Genomic DNA, 20,037 nt, shown 5'->3' on the forward strand with positions numbered 1-20,037 from the left:
GTAAATCACATCATCAAAAGCCTTCCCAATAGAAGCTTGGTGTCCATTCAGGTTTTCTTTGGTCTGTAAAAATTTTATATCACTGGAGAGAAAAAATGTTCTGCCAACCTCAAAACAAATCCACAATCTTGTTCAGTCCAGCAGTATGCATCTATACATTTCTGAGAATGATCCATTATCCATTCTGTTCTGGGATCAATCTGATCATCTATACAGATATCAGGAGCAGGTCTTTATTCCCCTTATTGATGGGTGGATAAACAGACTAGAAAATATTGATGATAGATATAGCCATAGAGGATGGAGTGGAGCATCTGCATCCAGCTCCTTCTCTCAGAAGCCTCAACTCCATGTCAGGATACCTAGGAAATGACCAAAATTTTGTGATCAATGTATCATTTTTAATAATAAGAGAGATATTAGCAGTAAAAAAAAGGCCAGTAGCTTACTGTGGTAGTTTTCACTTTGCCTCCAGGCTGTGCACATCTCCAACCTGATCTGTTTACTAACAAGTCACAGCCTTCATCATCCAAGCAAGGCATCATCTCACACCACTGTCTGCTCCTGACAATATGAGCTGAAAACAGAAAAACAGTATGCATCACCAAGAATTACTCATTCAGACAGGTGACAAATTAACAGAAAAAATGGTAGCTCTGTTACACTGGCATGGTTTATGCCCACTTGTCCCCTCAGAGGAAAGGGTTTATTAGATTCGATTCAAATTTATTTATAAAGCACTTTAAAAACCACCAAAGTGTACCAAAGTGCTGTACAATTACGAAATATAAAGAAAGAAATACAAGAAACTTAAAAATACATAAAACACCACAAATAGCACACATCTGTTCCACACCTAATGATCATTATAATGTAGCAAAGGCTTCATTAAAAAGATATGTCTTAAGACGGGTTTTAAGCATGTTCACAGAGGTCAAGGATCTAATAAACATTGGTACTCCATTCGGCTGTGGCTCAGGTGGTAGAGCGGGTTGTCCGCTAATCATAGGGTTCGATTCCCGGCCTGCATGATTCATGCCGAAGTGTCCTTGGGCAAGACACTGAACCCCAAGTTGCTCCCGATGGCAAGTTAGCGCCTTGCATGGCAGCTCTGCTGCTATTGGTGTGTGAGTGTGTGTGTGAATGGGTGAATGAGAACCAGTGTAAAGTGCTTTGGAATTGCTAAGGTTAAAAGCTATACCATCTACCATTTACCATTACCATTCCACAACTTTGGGTCAGCAACAGAAAATGCCTGATCTCCTTTACCCTTTAAGCGTGACCGAGGAATATCAAGAAGCAGCTGGTCAGTACAATGTTATTCTGACTGATTACCTTTATAAACGTTTTTATCCTTATCTGAGTTGTCTCTTCCAGGATGACAATGTCCCAATCCACAGACCCTGAGGGCACACTGAATGGTTTGATGAGTATGATGATGAAAATAATGTAAAACATGTGTTTTGGTCTTCACAGTTGCCAGATTTACGGTAGATTTTGGACTGATGTATTAGAAAGCTCTAGGGAATATATTTTGGAAGAACGGTTTTCATCCATCCAGTTCACTTTTAGAGACATGTACAATCTATGCCATGGCACACTGAAGCTGTTCTGGTGGCTTGTGGTCTCCAAAAACCTTTCCAAGCAATGTTATGTTGATTTATCTTTTAATTTACTACAAAAATAATAATTTCTGTTGGGCTGTATAAAACTCCACACTAATCTTGAACATAAAACTGAGAACACTGGAGCATTTCGTATAACAGAGATATAAGCTTATCAAAGAAAAACATTAGGCCACACTTCATCTGATAAATACTTCTCAAGATATGGAACACTTTGGTTCAACAGAGAAGCAATTTTTCCTGAGGTAAGATTGTTTTTATATGTAATCAACCACAAATGTCTATTTATAATATCTGGGGCACCCATGTATGTTCATTTGCATACCATAACATATTGTCCCTTAGAGAGGGAAAGATGAAGAACATGAGGTGTGTGTGTTTTCTTCTTCCTCTACTTCCTCTACTTCTTCCTCTTCTTCTTCATTACACAGTTTTCAGTAAGTTTCAATGGTTTTTAATGTACAGTGGTATGATAATTGATAAGTGGTAAGTAATTGCCACCCCCATCCCCTCTTATGATTTCCTTTATTTTTCCTTATTTGTCACACTAAATGGTTTTAGGTCCTCATACAAAATCTAATATAAGACAAGGACAACACGAGGAAACACCAACACCGTTTTTAAATGGTTGTTTCATTTCAAAGAAGAAGGTTAGGCATTCATAACCTTATCACCCATGTGAAAAGGTAATCGCTCCCCCTCTAAATATAATAACTATTTGTGCCATCTTTAGCAGTGGCAAAGCTTCTGATAACTGGAGATCAGTGTTTCACATCACTGTGGAGGATTCATTCTGCAACACTGGTCAGCTTTCAAGCATGAACTGCCTGTTTAAGGTCCTGTCCGAGCATCTCAATGGGGTTCAGGTCAGGACTTTGACTAGGCCACTCCAAAACCTTAATTTTGTTTCATTTGAGCCATTCAGAGGGAGACTTGCTCTTGTTTTGGATCACTGTCTTGCTGCATGTCCCATTTGTGCTTGAGCTTCAGATCACAGAGTGATGAAAGATATTCTCCTTCATGATTTTCTGGTAGAGAGCATAATTCATGGTTTCAGTAATTATGGCAAGTTACCCAACCCTGAAGCAGTAAAGCATCCACACACCATCACACTACCACCACCATGTTTGACTGTTGGTATGGTGTTCTTATTGTGGAATGCTGTGTTAGTTTTATGCCAGATGCAATAGGATCCATGTGTTCCAAGAAGCTTCAGACTCATCAGTCCACAGAGCATTATCCCAAAAGGCTTGGGGGTCATCAAGGTGTTTTTGGCAAATGTGAGACAAGCCTTTATGTTCCTCTTGGTTAGCAGTGTATTTTTCCTTGCAACTCTCCCATGGGTACCATTTTTGCCCACTCGCTTTCTAATGGTCGAATCATGAATGCTGACCATTCCTTAGATGTTCAACTGGGTACTTTTTATGACTTCCTGCATGAGTCGTTGATGCACTCCTTAAGGAATTTTGGTAGGCAAGCCAATTCTGGAGAGATTTACCACTGTTACATGTTTCTTCACTTGGAGTGAATGGCTTTCGCTGTGGTTCACTGAAGTCCCAGAGCCTTAGAAGCCTTAGGCTTTCTCACTTTTTCAAGACTGATAAATTTCAGTAACTTTCTTTCTCATCTCTTCCCGAATTTCTTTTGATTATTTGATTATTTCTTTTTGATTATGGCATAGTGTGCTGCTTATTGAGACCGTTTAGACTATTTCACATTGCTGGAAAGGGTTTATTTTATATGTATAGATTCAACAGGGCTGGCAGTAATCAAGCCTGGATGTGTCTAGTCTAATGGAAACCCGCTATTAATTAAATATTGTCAACTGTTTACTTTTTCACACAGGGCCAGTTGGTGTTGGATTAAATTTTTTCATTCAATAAATAAAATGAATCATTTAAAAACTGTATTTTGTTTTTACTCAGGTTGTCTTTGAAACAATTGTGAATCAAGTGTGAAAATATGGGGAAAAAATATGGGGGAAAATTGTAGAAATCAGGAAGGGGCAAATAATTAATGGCACTGTATTAATAATGTTTCTTGGCCTAAGGACCAGTATCCTACTGATTTGTATTTAAATTTACAGTCTGTTATGACAATATAGTTGAGCAGACATTTTAATGCAAGTCTAGTACATTTTTTACTTCAGAGAAACTTGAGTTTAATCGGACATTTCAGAGTACTAGTCTAGTAGTCTATACCTGTCTCTAATCACAGACCAACTTAGCATATGAAGAAAATAGCATAAAGCAAAAAGCATGCCTTTATAATTCACTTGTACATGTTATACTGTAACATTTATTAACATTATTTTGCAGACACCTTTATTCAGAGGGAATTGATCTGACTTTATGCTATATGCTTTGTAATCTCCATCAAAATATATTCTAATGCTAGTACATATAGGTCAGGATATATGAATACCATTAAGCTAAAAATGTTAGAGAGGAATTAGGACAATGTAAATGTAATGTAAAATGTAACCTTAAATGGTAAATCAAAAAATATCACACCCCGTCAATTTTATACAACCAGAAAACTCCAAGATCCATCAAGCATCTAACACAAAAAGCTTTTATCTTTTCTGCTCTGTGAACTTGTATCCTGTTATTACAGTCCATTAGTTGGGTGCTGAAGTAAGAATGATTATTTTTTGTGCAATCCAACACATAATGTCAATAATTGTATCTGAATAATTTCAGAACCTGATTGTATGCAATAAGTGTGCAAATACTGACACCGCTCCAATACTGTCTAATGGAGGGACAACAATCAACAAACACAAGCAAACAAGTGCCAAAGAGCATCCTATTACCTCTCAGTGTGCAAAGGACTGAGTACTACTCTCAGACTGCTTCACTAATGAGCCATCAGCAGGCTCTCTGAGGGACTGTGTGGAAACTGCCACTCCTCTTATAGCAACCAAACTATAGCAAGATGCAATACTTCTTTTTCATTTAAATGCAACACAAAAACACACTCTCCTTGAACATGGAAATATCAAATGGAGGTCACAAGAACAATATGGAGACACCTGACAATGAAACAATGAGTGAGTCCAAAATCTAGCATGGAGATACTATACCTGCCTAAATGAATGTATCTTAAATACAATATCTACTTTTGTACATATTCCAAAATTTTGAGTAGTGTAGATGTCAGTATTGTATGTTTTATTCATTAATTATGGGTATCACAGGTTTCGAAAAAGACACTGAGGAAAAGACTATATGGACTTTCATATTTAGCAATAAGCAACTGAGCAATCCAGTTCAAGTAAAACTACAAACAGACACAGAAAGGAGTCTGTTTTTCTTTGCTACTCCCCATGTGGCAAACCTGTTTTAATCAAGTATTTAATTAACTTAAAGAGTTTATACACTGTTCTCCATCATCACAGCACATCTACTCTAAAATACAAAATAATATGTACTGTTGCATAATGCTTTCATTTATTCAGAAAGCGTGTCAGCATGAGTCTCTAGTGGCTAATTTTAGACTGCTACTAAATTAATTTTACTGGCTATGGAAAGAGCGAAAACAAGGGAAATGAGCCATTCATTTCAGTGAAGCCTTGCACCTTCAATCCCACTTTGAGAAGAATTCCTCAGGAGATCATGGCATAGGATGTGAAGCTAAAAGAGACAGCATACAATGCAACTGTAAACCTTGAAGAAGCTTTCTGGTCTAAGAACACCTGAACTGAAAACACAGACTGCATGCCAGACCTTCTCACCTGACATGAGTGTGCAATTTCAATAAAGCTCTTGTGGCTGAATGATCACATGTCCTCACAGTTCCAAAATATAGTGGAAAGCCTTCCCAGAAGATTGGAGGCTGTTATAGCTCTAACTTGGGACTAACTCCATATTAATTTCCATGGTTTTGGAATGGGATGTTCAAGAGGAACATATGGGTGTAATGGTCAGGTGTACACATACTTTTGGCCATATAGTGTATTATTTATGCTGTATATTATTTATAATATTATTATATAAGAACCTGTTATCAACAGGCAATGCTTCCAAAGAAATGTTTCCTTTACATAGTAGCACTTGGCCATGGGTAGCCCTGTTCCAGTTATATCTGCAAAATGGTCAAGATGGTTGCCCATGTATGTGAATGTAATTTATTACTAACACATCTCAGCATGAAAGTGACCCAACCCTTCTGTCCAGAGTAATATAACCTGTGGCTGAATTCCAGCAAAATGAAAAACACAAACCTCTGTAGGAGATGTCTAACAGGACCTGTATTTTGCTGCCTTTTTAATTAACCTGCAACACTGTTGCAAGGTTGTGGCCTCAAACAACAAAAATATTACAAGTGTACCAATCAAACCACACTGAACAGGAGAGCTACAGCTTTGTTAAATTCTGTACTTAATATGGAGATATGTTTCTGATGTTTTGATGAGCTGGGCATGAGAAACTAATGTCCTTTTGAGTTTAGTGAAACTTGGTATAAAGTGTATTTCTCTCTCTGTAATTCAGCTCTGATGAAAAGAACAGACTGTTGTTCTCAAACCAACCAATTATATTATTTTCAGTTACTGGAAATGCAGTGCTAGAGTTATTGAGGCAAAATATAGTACTTTTAAGAATCTGTAAATGTAAGACATTTCCTGCAATACCGTGAAGTCTAATTAGATCATTTGCAGATCAGTTTATTTTCAGTAAACACTATGAGAAGTGGGGCATATTAATAATCCAATACTGTATGTGCAGCAGGCCTTAACACCTGCAAATACTTTATCATGGCAGAGATGGGTTTGTTATACAGCAGGCATTCTCAATGTAAATTTAACTAATTTGTTTAGATCAACAAAGTAGTCTTTCTGCTGAAAAAGCTGTAAAAGCTGAGACCAAGAGATCAAGCAACTGTGAAGCTGAGACATCATAAGGAACTGTAAGACTGGTTTTCAAATTAAGTCACTCTGTTATTTTAACATCTGCCACCCCGTCATGGACACAGCTTTCAGTATTTTGAAGGTTGCCATCTAACTGATTTTTTTTTAAGTTATTGATGAGTAAACATGATACTCTTGTGTGGCTGAGGACAAACTCCCTCTGCACATTTTGTCTAAATTGAGATTGACTTAGAACAGTCACAATGCAAATACTGAAGTAGTTCATTCCAAATGTAAGATACTCTGTGCTCATGATTAAATGATCTCAAAATTACTCCATATACAGGAATGGGTTTAATAATAATGTGCTCTGGGAAAAAAGTAAAAACTTTATTCTTGCAAGTATAAGAAATATCATATAAATTCATTCATCGGTTTTACAAAAGACATGTAAATATACAGGTGCATCTTAAGAAATTAGAATATCTTGGAAAAGTTATATATTTTCTGTAATTTAATTCAAAAAGTGGAACTTTCATATATTCTAGTTTCATTACACAGAAAGTGAAATATTTCAAGCCTTTTTTGTTTTAATCTTGATCATTACAGCTTACAGCTCATGGAAATCAAAAATCCAGTATCTCAAAATATTAGAATAAAGAATTTATAATACAGAAATGTTGACCTGAGAAGAGCTCTAATCAGCTAATTAACTCAAAACACCTGCAAAGGTTTCCTGAGCCTTTAATCTCTCAGTCTGGTTTAGTAAACACAACCACAATCATGGGGAAGATGAAAGTAAATTGTGCATTTCATTTGGAAATCAAGGTCCCAGACTCTAGAGGAAGAGTGGAGAGGCACAGAATCCAAGTGGCTTTAAGTCCACTGTGAGGTTTCCACAGTCAGTGATGATTTGGGGTGCCATGTCATCTGCTGGTGTTGGACCACTGTGTTTTCTCAAGTTGAGAGTCAAAGTAGCATCTATTAGGAGATTTTAGAGCACTTCATGCTTCCATCTGCTGACAAGCTTCATGGAGATGCTGTGGAGACTTAATGGATTAGCATTCTTCTGGGTTAGCAGTGGGTTTTCTGTGTTTTCGCCTCGCCACTCTTCCAGGGATGCCATTATTGCCCCATGTCTTTCTGATAGTGGAGTCATGAACAGTGGCCTTTATTGATGCAATAGAGGCCTGTAGTTCCTTTGATGGTGTCCTTGGCTCTTTTGTAACTTGCTGGATGAGTAGTTGCTGCGCTCTTGGAGGACATTTGGAAGGTCGGCCACTTCTGGGAAGGTTCACTACTTTTTCCATTTGGAGATAATGGCTCTCATTGTGGTTCTTTGGAGTCTCAGAGCCTTTGAAAATGTTTGTAACCCTTCCCAGACTGATGTATTTCAATCAGCTTGAAATATCACCTCATCATTTCTGGAATTTTGTTCAATTTCAATTTCTTTCAAAGTCAGAGGAGGGGAAAAACAACCAATATAATAACAAATAAAATGTGATTTGACCCCCATCTTTTCGTTTTACTTGTAGTCTGAACCATATTTGCTGTCGCTGTCAATTCAGGAGCCAGTCGTGTTTCTGCTTTTTTTAAAAGGGTGTCCCAGTTATTGCCCGCTGTCGTTAGTAGTGGAAGAAGCTCAGAAACCCGCGCATCAAGGCAGGCTATGGAAGCACAAACTCACAAATCTACTAAGTTCATTTTAACCGCGATAGCAAGGTATGTTTACTGTGTCCACCTAACCAAACTTTTTATAATAAATCCGATAATCTTATGTACAAGTTACGGTGTGGTGCCGTCAGAGCCATCACATCATGGGCTGTGCCAAGTGTGCGACCGCACAGGGCCTCGCACCTGGCCTGCAATACTGTAGTTATTTTATGACTTTTTTTGACCCAACATGTTTCTAATTGAAATGTAAGCTATATTATACCTAAAATATTGAATCGTAACATATACTGTCATACTTCAATACGTAAATTAGCAGGGCCTCACACCCCACCTTCGACAGGCCTGGGTGCCGTATTTACCCTGATAATGTTCAAGTTTGTTTATTAAATTATGTTTAAATGGAACTAGCTAGCTGGTTGGTTTGCATGGCGTAACATTAGCTTGTGTGATTAAGTCCATTGCTGTAGCCTACATAAGCTAGTGAATTTAATTTAGACAGCTGAACAGAGCATTTAAATAATAAAGATGATAATCCTCTCTTTAACTTGCAAACAATACCACACTATTAACACACAAACTAATTGATCATTACAACTTAATGTATCTTACAGAGATGGACAGAAGGGGAGCAAAGCGGAATTTGCTGCTGACTGATTATATTCAGTTATATTCGTTGTGATTGTTACTATACAATAACAGTGTACACCAATTAAATAAATTATTAAAAAGCAACATCGTAAAAATATGTTCAAGAGATATATCAAATATAGTATAGGCCTGTACTGCATTTTCTTTTTACTGTAATTCTGTTTAATGTCTAATATAAACTTTGCATTTGTTTTTAGAATGAACAGCTGCTCAAAATCAAAGATAAGCAAGGGTCAGGGCAGTGCCACAGTCCAGAACAGCAACAGTGCCGCAGGTCAGAGCAGGTAAGCTGCCGAGTCCGACCCGCCACCCCCGTTTTATGTCAAGAGTTCCCTTATCTGCCAAATTCCAGTTTAAACCCTGGGTAAGACCTTTTAACCAACTTCATACTGTTGAAAAAGTTGATTTGATTGAACAGGGTTTGCAGTAATCAGGCCTGGTTGTGTCTAGTCCAGCTGAACCCCATTATGAATGCAGTTCCATAGATTTGGGGAATTAGTAACTACGGGGGCAAATACAATTTCACATCGGTCCAATTGGTATTGGATAACTTCAACTTCAATAAAATGTAGCCAATTTAGCATCATTTAAAAACTGTATTTTGTGTTTACTCAGGTTGCCTTTGTTTTATCTTAGATTTTGTTTTAATTTCTGAAACAATTTAGTATGAGATATATACACAAAAACAGACGAAATCAGGATGGGGTAAATACTTTTTCACAGCACTGTATAAATTTCAATATGTACTTTAAATCCTATATAAATATATTAGATAAATAAGTAATTAGAATTTGCTACTGGTTAACATAGCTTCAACTAGTGAAATGTCATTCAAATGCAAATTCAGTAATAAGAAACCATTTTCTTGTTATTCTTGAATTAACTCACACAATATAAACACTGTATCTTCTAACTACCTATGAACTGTGCTAGAACTATACCTCATACCAGTATATGACTAATCATGTTCTTTAAATCTCTTCTTTATTTTAGTTTATCTGTGGCTGTATATTTTATTGGTGTCTTCAATAAAAGAGCAAAAAAAATGTTTATTTTCATGCTGGCTATGTCTCTGAGCTAAATAAAATCAACACCATATTTCAAAGTACCTTGGGTGCCTAAAAGTGAAGAGTATTATTAATGTTCATGCATTTCGCAGTATACTACTGAACCAAAGGTAATATAAGTTGGCCTTTGGCAGTATTTGTGTTTGTTGACCAACAGTCTAATCATCATCTTCTTTAACTATGCCTTGGTGGATACTGAGGGCCTTTGGCGTTCCTATCATACTCCCTTCATGTGTGACTGAAAAATAGCTCACTTTCGAACAGCAAGGCATGTTTACATGCTGCCAGCAATCGCTTGACTGAACCTGTCAGAAAGGCCTGGCACAATGGCAAACAGAGGTATCTTCTCTTCTTTTGACTTCAAAGTCCTTCTGATTAACTGACTTTTCACAAGGATGGGAGTCAAAGGACACTCAGATAAACAGTGTATTTTCTTCAGTCACTCTGAAGAGCTATCATTTAAACTAGTGAGGAGATCAAAAGGCTAGCAATCAGGCTGCAAGCTACTGCGGTTGTTTGACAATAGTGTCTATCCATTCCCTCCCCCCTCCCCCCTCCCTCCTGCACAGAAATCAATACCTTCACCCTGTCATGATGAAAGACACAGAAGAAGCCAGATGAATGAACAATATGTGGTTAATATGAGATTACCTCCATGAAATTTGATCTGTGTGAGAATAATAAGAGAGTTCTTAAAACATGAAAAGCAGTTTAAAAACATCATGTTGCATTTAATTCCTCCAAATGTGATGTCTAAAAGACATACAAGTACAAGCCCTTCAGATCACAATTTAAATCCCAGCCCCACAACATCCCGGTTTCCCAAGCATCCAGCACCTTGACTGAAATCCTGCACAGGTGGCCTCATGAAATTCATAGCAATAGTCATAATCCAATGAGTAATGCTATGCACAGTCTTTTGGTGAGCAGACAGCATAATCTCTAGGATCAGACACTACTCTGGTATGCTCCACTGGGCTCAGATACAGTGGCACGAATGCTTGGATGAATGCCGCCTGGCTCTTACCGTCTACACACGCCGGGCTGGCTCTGGTTGTGCCGGCAATCTGGCCTTTCCTGCAGGCACACCTGGCTGTCTGCCGTGCGATGGTCCTCCTTGGCTGACTGCTGTCTCGGTCTAGTGTGACTATTTCACATGTGCCTGCTGCCAGCTGACCTGCAAGGAGACAAAAGGCATGGTAAAATTTCTATTTTTTATATCCTTTTTTTCAGAATTACATTCAGAATTAAGTTCAGTTAAAACTTGTGATGTCGCATTGTGTTTAGATCCATACATTTATACGTGTATATATGGCCCTGTTAGGAATGGCTGGTTAGTTTAAGAATGGTACACATGGTTAAGGATGGTCCTGTTTGCTAAGTTTATTAAGGTTCTGCTTGCTTTTTGCAGTCAATCATTTTAAAATCCAAGCCCTTTCAGCTTTTTTAGGGCATAATGTAATAGGTTATAATATTTAAGACTTTAAAAGTACAATCTGTTTGTTTTATGGGCTAAATTTATGGTCCTAGAGACTATACATGTACCCTTTCTACAATATTCCAATGAACTAGTCCAATAATACAAACAAGCAACCATTGAATAAGGAGTCTAAAAAAATAATAGATGTTGCTGCTTAATCCAATCCAATACATTTTGCCAGATAGATAAATGCGCGAAAACAAATTACAAAAAAGAATGAGCCTGTTCCAAACAAATCACACTAGATATTTCATTAGCTTGGTAGATGGTACATTGAGACACTAATATTGTTCTGACTCAGCAGTGGTTTCATTCTCAGCAAGAGTCCTGCTGTAACCTTGCTGACATCTGTTCAACTTACAAATTCATTCCCACAATATAATTTTCCTTATCATGTTCTACCAAAATCCCAAGAACACACTCACACCAGCTCTGAAGATATAAGACTTTTGAGAAGTGGACAAATATATTGGTAACTAAGTATGTATGGGTGATCAGTTTTTATAAACTTCTTAATACATAAAAAAAATTTGAAGATCTCCCTCTGCCCCACAGGCAAATATCTCTCTACATCCTCTCCCCACCCTCTTTCTCTGCCTCACTGAGTGCAAATGCTTTGTAAAGCATTCCTTATTACACCCTGTATTTCAAGCTACATTTAAAGCAAAAGTTGCAGAAGAAATATGTCAGGGCTTGTCAAAGATGCCATAAAAAACTGCCCTTTTTTGCAAGCCGCTCATCATAAAATCTGAACGTACTTTCATGCCAATCTATTTCACCCCGTTGAGTTGCTTGAGCACTTTAGTGATTACTGGAAGATTTTCAACAGTGATTTGAGTCTCTCTTTTTCATTCACCACCTCTCCACTCCCACCACCCACACTTTTCTGCTCTTCCTCACAAAAGTTCTCAAAGTTATTGTACTGTTCTCCCGAAAACATTGAGTGCCCTTGACATTTTAGCATCACACTACAGTGCTCCAGTATCTGCTAGATTACACATATCAAGCAATAAAAAAAATCAAATGCAGTGCAGTTTCAGTGACTTTTTTATTGCAGTGGATAAAAATGTTTCAACTGAACAGATTGTCAGGAAGTTTTCACTCTAGAAATTCCCAAGCCAGCAGCAGCTTCAGCTTTACATATTATTATCTATAACTGTGTCTTCTTAACAATCCCTGCTAAAGTCTCAATGATAGTGATAATTATGCATTCCACCAGTACACAAATACATCTATTCTTGGCTCTATTTGCTAATCTGATGTAAGACTAATAGTCAGACTAATACTGTATAATAATTAATATAAAATATTTTATTTTATTATTATTATTATTATTACTAGTTGTTGTTGTTGTTGTTGTTGTAGTAATAATAGTAGTGGTAGTAGTAGTAGTAGTAGTAGTAGTAGTATGCACATTAAAGCTGATCTAAAGTCTTCATTAAACCCCCCTTTGGATAAGAAACTGCAACTGGGCACAGGTACAGTGATTGACCATAGAGTAGGTTACTTGCAAAATCAGGTAACAGGTAACATCTCAAAGGTTTGGAGACAGTTTTGACATTTTATCCGTTTCCTACACCTTCATTTTACCCATTTTCTAAACCTAAGACACAGGGGGAGACATAAGATCTGGATTAAATATTTTCAGGTTAGTTTTGAAAATGTAAATGTGAAGAGAAACTATAAGGCCCTTTAAAAACCTTTTATGGCACCAAAACATGCATTCTGAAATTGAAGACAAAAGCAGAAAACAATCTGACTGTGCTACTTTAGCTGAGGAAACCAACACTGTATTGCATGGTTTGATAACCAGTAATACTGGCAAAACTAAAAATGTATCACTTTCTTAGTGTTCCCATAAGAAGCAGGAGAACAATTTGTCGCAAGTATCTGATCTCTATGAATGGGTGGAATTACATTTCAACATTTGCCTGTGTTTCTGTACATAATTATTTTGTTCCTGTATTTGGTGTATGAGGCTTTATCGCTGATGAAGCTATAATGTTGATGTTGCTGTGGGATGCAACATATGGTTTGATACAGACAAGACTTGATGTCACTCTGCCATCAAGGTCTCAAGGTTTTTCTGAAAATCCCCTACGGGTTCAAACATTACATTAGTAAAACAGCAACCTATTTTCTCTCCATTTCTGACAGCATCATAGATGGTAAAAAATTCAGCCTCATAATGAAAATCGCTGGCATCCTTCGGTAATCTCAGACCAAAATAGGCCCTAATGACAGAGGCCTAAAGGGTGCTGGAGTCCATGGAGCCATTCATGGAGCTTCATCAACATGCTGCCAGTGAAGCATGGTCCTGTGTTGAATCAATTCAGACTTCAAGCACTCCTTCTTTAATACTTTGTGCATTCATTCGGCTCAAGCCTGGCCTGCGTCGTAGGACAAACACAACAGCCACCTCGCTTTCTTTCCCTGGGGCCCACTACTCAGTTTACTCTACCTCTTCTTCCCACTAGTGTAAGATAACTTACACAAACAAGCATCAGAATGATTTGAAAGAAACATTTCTTTTTCTCTGTCAGGTCACTAGCCTCAGTTTGACAATAGCACAAGAAACTTTCATAGAATTACACTTAGGCATGCTACACTCTAAAAAAATGCTGGGTTATATTTTCTACCCAAACGCTGGGTTGAACCTTTTGGGTCATTTAATTGGGTTATTTTCTCATTCTTGGGTAGTTTTTCGGTAGTTTTTTGTAACCCAACCACTGGGTGGGTCATTTTCACTGACAGTTGACTCAATGCACCTCTCCCCCACCCCGACACATCTGTCCAGCTCCTTGAGTCAAATCAGTTTGAATTTGCCTCAGGTGGAGGTAGCGGTTTTCACATGGACAGACTGTTAGATTTATTTGGAGAAACAAACTCAGAAAGGATGCGTTAATATCCTACACACATTTTGTGTTATTACTATTTCAACACGTTGCGTTAAATTATCCAGTAAATGTGTTGAAAAAAGAAAACAATTTCACACGAGTGACCAACACAACATGTGATAAATTATTGTCCAATCATGTTGCAGACTGTGCTGCTGACATCATCATTCAAACCTGTTAAATAAATTTAGCAAGTGTTTTGGACAAGGCAAGCTGTAGTAATTAGCGTTAGGAGGATGGGTTAGGGCCGTGTTTCTTCATGTATTCGGTGAATGTTAATGCTGGTTAACAGGTGCAGACAGTCAGTGACTAACGGAACTTATCTAGCTCAGTAATGTTGAGGCCAAAAGTTCTTCACAAGGTTAACATGACAAAAAGAGAGGATGGGGTTTAAGTTGTAATGCTTGCCACTATCTCTGTAATGTTGGTTAAATTAATTAGGTTGTGCAAAAAAATTGGCGGTGAGGTGCTAAAGGCTGGAAAATAAATATTCGCAAGTTAGCTAGATTTTCCTGGTGAGTCTACAGCGCCACTTTGTTCATTAGGTGAGTGGAGGTCAATTTTCCAAAGTTACACAATTTGGGATTCTGTAACACAATTTCTCAGTTAAAGCCCAAAGGCATTTGTCCATATTTTGTAGCTAACAACTAACCAACACTCTTTATGCTCTTTTACAGCTTTTCAAATGGAAGGGAATGGAACTCCTGTCTTCCCAGACGGCAGGGAGATTTGTAAGAAGATGCATCAACTCCACTTCTTATATCTGCAAATATTTCAATGATTTTAATAAATGTCACCTGAATTTCATGCACTTGTTTGTTTATTTTGGGAGCATTTTAGTAGAATTTTAGCATACAAACAAATTGCATTGTAGGATAATTGTGAGGAAAAAAGTATAAACAACACAACTGTGTTATTTTGTGTTATTTTTTAACACATCTTTGTGTGGAAATGTTTAACACAGAGAATGTGTTAAATGCAGTAACACACTGAATGTGTTGTCCTTAACTAGACATGCAGGTGTGTTAAAAATTGACACATGATTGAGTGAAGGTTCTTATCAATATATTTATCCATAAAAGCAATACTGTACACTAGAAAAAGCTAGATAATAGTCCAGTTTACATGACACGAAATGCACCGCTATCTTCGATAACTTTGGCTTACTTGTTTGCAATGCCCACAGGATCGTAAGTTGGTTACTTAGTTTTCTGGATGTTTTAAACGTCTCCTTTGAGTCATTTACTTCAAAGTCTATATATACACACCACTTTAGCAGCTCTAGCAATACATTTCTGAACACCTTCTTGTGCATAAATGAAGGAGATACGATGTAGATATATTTGTTTATAATGTGGTAGATTTGACATTTTCAAATGGGTAAAAATTTTAACCCATTTATAAAATAAAGTTAACAAGCGTTTTTGTAAAAATTAAACCATCCTTTGGTTTGAAAAACAACACATTTTCTGGGTTAAAATTAACAACCCAACTTGATGGGTTAGTTTAGCCCAAAATGTGTTCTGTCCTATATTTATCCAGCCATTGGGCTAAACCCAGGGTTTTTTAGAGTGTAAGTAGCCTAGTTCTAGATGGATAAGTAATCTCTGTCTGAGTGAATGACCTTTGTGACAGTAAAATGTCTGCTGTGTGTGAGATCTCACAGAGTTCTTTTTCCTAAATCTCTTGCATACCTCAGCCCAGCGTTTTAGGGATGAAAGAGCTGCCAACCACGCACCTCAGAGCAGGAGAGTGTGCTGCCTCTCCTGATCTGAAATTCAAAACCCATCCTTTACACTCTGTCAGAAAAGTGATGGAGTGAAAAGTGAATCTACCATCAGGGGATCAAGAATGGGCACTGAAGAATGCACCACTATGTTATCAGCATTCCAATGTGATTATAAATCATATAAGCATACTACATAATGGGTTAAAGCTTGGTATAAATATATTATTTCACATTATTCTGTGTTTTTATTTTCATTGACATACAATTCAATTTACTGAACCACTAGGTTCATAATCCTGTTGAATCAACCAACAACCATTTAATCAGCCAAAAAAATCAGTAATTTTTATTGTTGATAATAAATTCTTATCCATTTAGTCAACTATGTCTCCTGGGGGTTTTATTTATATAAGGAAATAAGCATCTAAATGTTCTAATTTCATCTGCCAGAGCCTTAAATTGAGAAAACAATCTACGCAGTGCAAAACAGTAGCTCTCAATCCCCCATCCTCCCTGCATCTTCTCTCTATTCTCTGGGGATGAGTAAGACTAGCTGGTGATGGAAATGAAGATGCCAGCTGCTCTCTAGAGCATGCAACGTTCATTAGCCAGTCACTGGCACTAGTGCCAAACCAGTTGGGCCAAGCCTCTATGTTTCTGCCAGGTTTTCTGCTCTGTGCAATCAGTCTTACTGCATGGTAAAAACTTGACAGCTGAAACATTTCTTATTTTTAAAAACTTACTCAATAATATGTCAGGTGTCTTTTTGAGCTAATTTAAAAGTACTAGATATGATCAACTGTGTAACATTTTAGTTTTACAAAAACATTTTAGATTTCCAAACATTAGTTTGCCAGTGCAAAATTAAATGTTACAGAAAAATGGTTGTATGTAAGTAAAGAAAGCAGCATATTACATAAGAGACCACTTTTCAGACAAAAATAAACATAATGAAGGCTGCTGAGTTTTGCTGCAAAAACAAAAGCAAGTGCAACCGTCTCCAGAAGAACTGTGGTTGGTTCCTCAAGATGCTCAGTAAAACTTACCAGCTCCTCATCTCCTTTTAAAACTGCACTAATTCTACCTGAGACTACAATTATTTTTTGTTTCAAAGCAAAGGGTCGTCACACCAAATATTGACTTTAATTTATTAATTTATTACTGTTTAGTTCTCTTCATAGTATTTTTCAAATATAGAAACATTTCATTTCATTATTTTTGAAGGCATCTTTGCTCTATAGCATTTATTTGAATGTGAAGACTTTTGCACAGTATATATAAAATTTTCAAATTTTATGCCTTTACCCCTGGGAGCTGCAGCCTCTGGAGTCCTCCAGCAGCTCCTACATTTATGGATATTAGAGGTTTTCAGCTGCTGGTTGTTGTCTCTCTACATGGCTACAGCGGAGACAATGTACTTGGTCCAGGAATTGTCTAATGCCAACTTGCACAGGACATCCTATGATATAATTTATATCAGATAATGTTCACATAACTGACACCACAAGCATAAATTCTGGACAGTAATAAAAATATTTCCTTCTTAAAGACATTAACTCAAGGAGCCCGCTGTTTAGTAATTCCACTTTCAGCTCCTACTGGCTATTTAGAAGTCTGTAGTTATTTTACTGAGTGTATAAGCTGTGTCATTTTAACCAACTGTTAACTAGAAACAAATTTGCAATGCTCATTTACAGCTGTTGTGTTCCATACTGTCAATGTTTCAAATTTGTAAACTTGTATTTATTGACAGCGTATTTGTGGATGTAATCCTGTATTTATTTATTACCTTACTACATGCCAGAGTATTCATGTAACATTTGCATTTCATCTTTTCTTGATTTGCACTGATATCCTGTTTATTCATTTATTTATTTATTTTTAGGTAATCTGTAATCCAGATTTCTACAAAGCTGTTTTGTGACAATGCACCATTAAAAATCATATACAAACAAATTTGAATTGAAATGAATTGCTGTTTGCAAGTTTGTAGTACCAATTGTTTGAATTTCCTGGTTCACATTAGAACATATGTAATTAAATAAATACTGCAGTCCTAATTATTGAGCACCACTTGTAGTTCAGCTTGAAACTGGTTTTCCTTGTCAATATTTTTATTCTATTACTATGTTACAGAATGTCTACATATCCAGGATTTAAGCAGGGTCCTGTAAAACACTGCCTTAGCAATATGTTTAACATATTTAAGAAGGTACATTATTTTCATTTAAATGTATCTTTATTTGGTGAATTAAAATGTGGTTGTTGGAGTGATCCATCATGGGCCACACCAATAAAGGCAGAACGCATCCAAATGTCTCATATATAATTTAATATCCTACTTCGTTTAAATAATTATTCTCAAAATTCTTGAACTAGTACTTGTTTTTGAAAACTAGGAGCGAAGGTTTGACTATACATGTAGTATGGAAGTATTATTGCCCAAATGTTGGAATACATGCACAAATCCACAAGTGAGACCAACAAATGTACAGCGTACAATGTAGCTAATTTGGTCCATGATCAAGCAGATATTTATTACTTCACAAGTCCATAGATAATTTCCAGTAAACAGACAGCAATTTTAGGTGTAGAAATGACCAAAATAATTAACAGATTTAATGGCATCTGAATATTTCTATCTGAAATAATTAATTGGGTGAATTAACACATTTAACAAACCAACATGACTTTATAAATAAATAAGGGCTTTGAACAATGTGAGCTACACTCCAGGCTTGGCAAGCAAGCATGCCAGTTCCACCACCCAGCATCACTCAGTGTGAACAAAATGAGAAGTGCTTTGGCAGATGCTAAATATTACTATGTTGGAACTCACCGTTTGTGTTTTCTGATTTTTTGAAAATCAAAGCTTTGCATTGCCCAATTATATTCAATAACTGCCCTGTTACTGTGGTAACCAAGCCTACAGGTGGTGTTTTTACCATGGCAGCAAGCCAGCACAAGCCTGTATGTTCACTTATGCCTTGCAGACAGAATCAGTGTCAGTGGTCATTCTAAGGTCTGATCAACATTATCACCAGTACAGCTTTCTGACTAATTCACCAGTTATTATAATGAAAGGGGCAACTCAAGGTCAGCTGTTTTTGCCATGTCAGTGTTTATTAGGTTGGGTGGGCTGAATAAGGTAGGAGTCACTGGATGGTCTTCCTGAAGACCTATAATAAACATCTAATATTAATGCATATAATAACAGGCAATATTCCATGCCATGCACATGGCAGAACATGGGCATCTTACTTTGATCAACAATTTCTCATGTCTGTACCCTAGCATCAGAAGTCTATAATCTTTCAAAATGCATATTCCCCTGGGAAATACTTGTACAGCAGAGTACAGATGTATTCCATAAGATCTACCATTTAGTACGAATGTAATTTCCACACTACAGTCGGGTGAAAACGTTATGACTATTGCATTATTGAGGATGTCTTAAAACAGTGTACTTAGTTTTAATTAGAGTGTTTGGCATTATATTCACTAACCTAAACACTGTTAAGTATTACAATGAAACATCTACAGCATCGCAGCTGTTTCTTGATGATCTCCATCCTGCTTCTACCAAGACTGATACAGTAAGGGCAGTGTTCTGCAATGGCCCATGAGCAATATTACATTAACAGAAACTACTTGCATTCTATCCTTCAAAATTTCAGTAAATTGAAGAACGAGAAAATGTGCAATATCATACTTTAATACAGATGATGTGTTAACCATAGACCTATATGTTTAGCACTGATCACGTGCATATATTGTAGTCTAAGAGTAGAGTTAGACTACAGTATGTAGTTTATAAATCATTTGCGCGTGCCAGTGTAATTTACCTTCTCGCAGAGAGCGCGCGTGAAAGACGAGAATAAGGAGAAGGGCCGAAGCCGCGGCCGCGAGCGCGCAAGCCGCCCGCACGAGCTGCATGTCCGTGCTCTATCTGGCCACTGGAAACGTGTTACAGACGAAATCCCATACCGACTCAGTGCAGCATCGTCGCAATGCACGAAGGAAACGGTGAAAGGTATTTTTTTTAATCCCTTACATATAGGAGGAAAA

The 20,037-nt window shown here is 37.1% G+C and overlaps 1 protein-coding gene across 2 annotated transcripts; it reads right to left on the reverse strand.

Moving 5' to 3' along the window:
• Positions 1-298: 298 nt before the first annotated feature.
• On the reverse strand, positions 299-19,930 carry tafa5b (TAFA chemokine like family member 5b). 2 transcript variants are annotated; one of them, XM_053642324.1, is made up of 4 exons: positions 19,815-19,930; positions 10,891-11,040; positions 450-577; positions 299-362 (listed from the first exon to the last, which is right to left on the reverse strand). In XM_053642324.1, the coding sequence occupies exons 1-4, from the start codon at positions 19,903-19,905 to the stop codon at positions 354-356; spliced, it is 378 nt and encodes a 125-aa protein (XP_053498299.1). In that variant the 5' UTR covers positions 19,906-19,930; the 3' UTR covers positions 299-353. The 2 variants fall into 2 exon arrangements, with proteins under 2 accessions (XP_053498299.1, XP_053498298.1); XM_053642323.1 differs by having other exon boundaries at positions 311-577.
• Between the last annotated feature and the right edge of the window lie 107 nt (positions 19,931-20,037).

This window comes from Ictalurus furcatus, chromosome 14, assembly GCF_023375685.1.
Source record: "Ictalurus furcatus strain D&B chromosome 14, Billie_1.0, whole genome shotgun sequence".
NCBI classification, from domain to species: domain Eukaryota; kingdom Metazoa; phylum Chordata; class Actinopteri; order Siluriformes; family Ictaluridae; genus Ictalurus; species Ictalurus furcatus.

Bases quoted from the DNA above. Each gene is read 5' to 3' on its own strand.
- tafa5b (XM_053642323.1), bottom strand. From the start codon at position 19,905: ATGCAGCTCGTGCGGGCGGCTTGCGCGCTCGCGGCCGCGGCTTCGGCC. The intron at 11,041-19,814 runs GTAAATTACACT...GTCTCCTTGCAG, and splicing joins CGCGCGCTCTCTGCGAGAAG to GTCAGCTGGCAGCAGGCACA. The intron at 578-10,890 runs GTAAGAGCCAGG...TTCTGTTTTCAG, and splicing joins CAGCCCGGCGTGTGTAGACG to CTCATATTGTCAGGAGCAGA.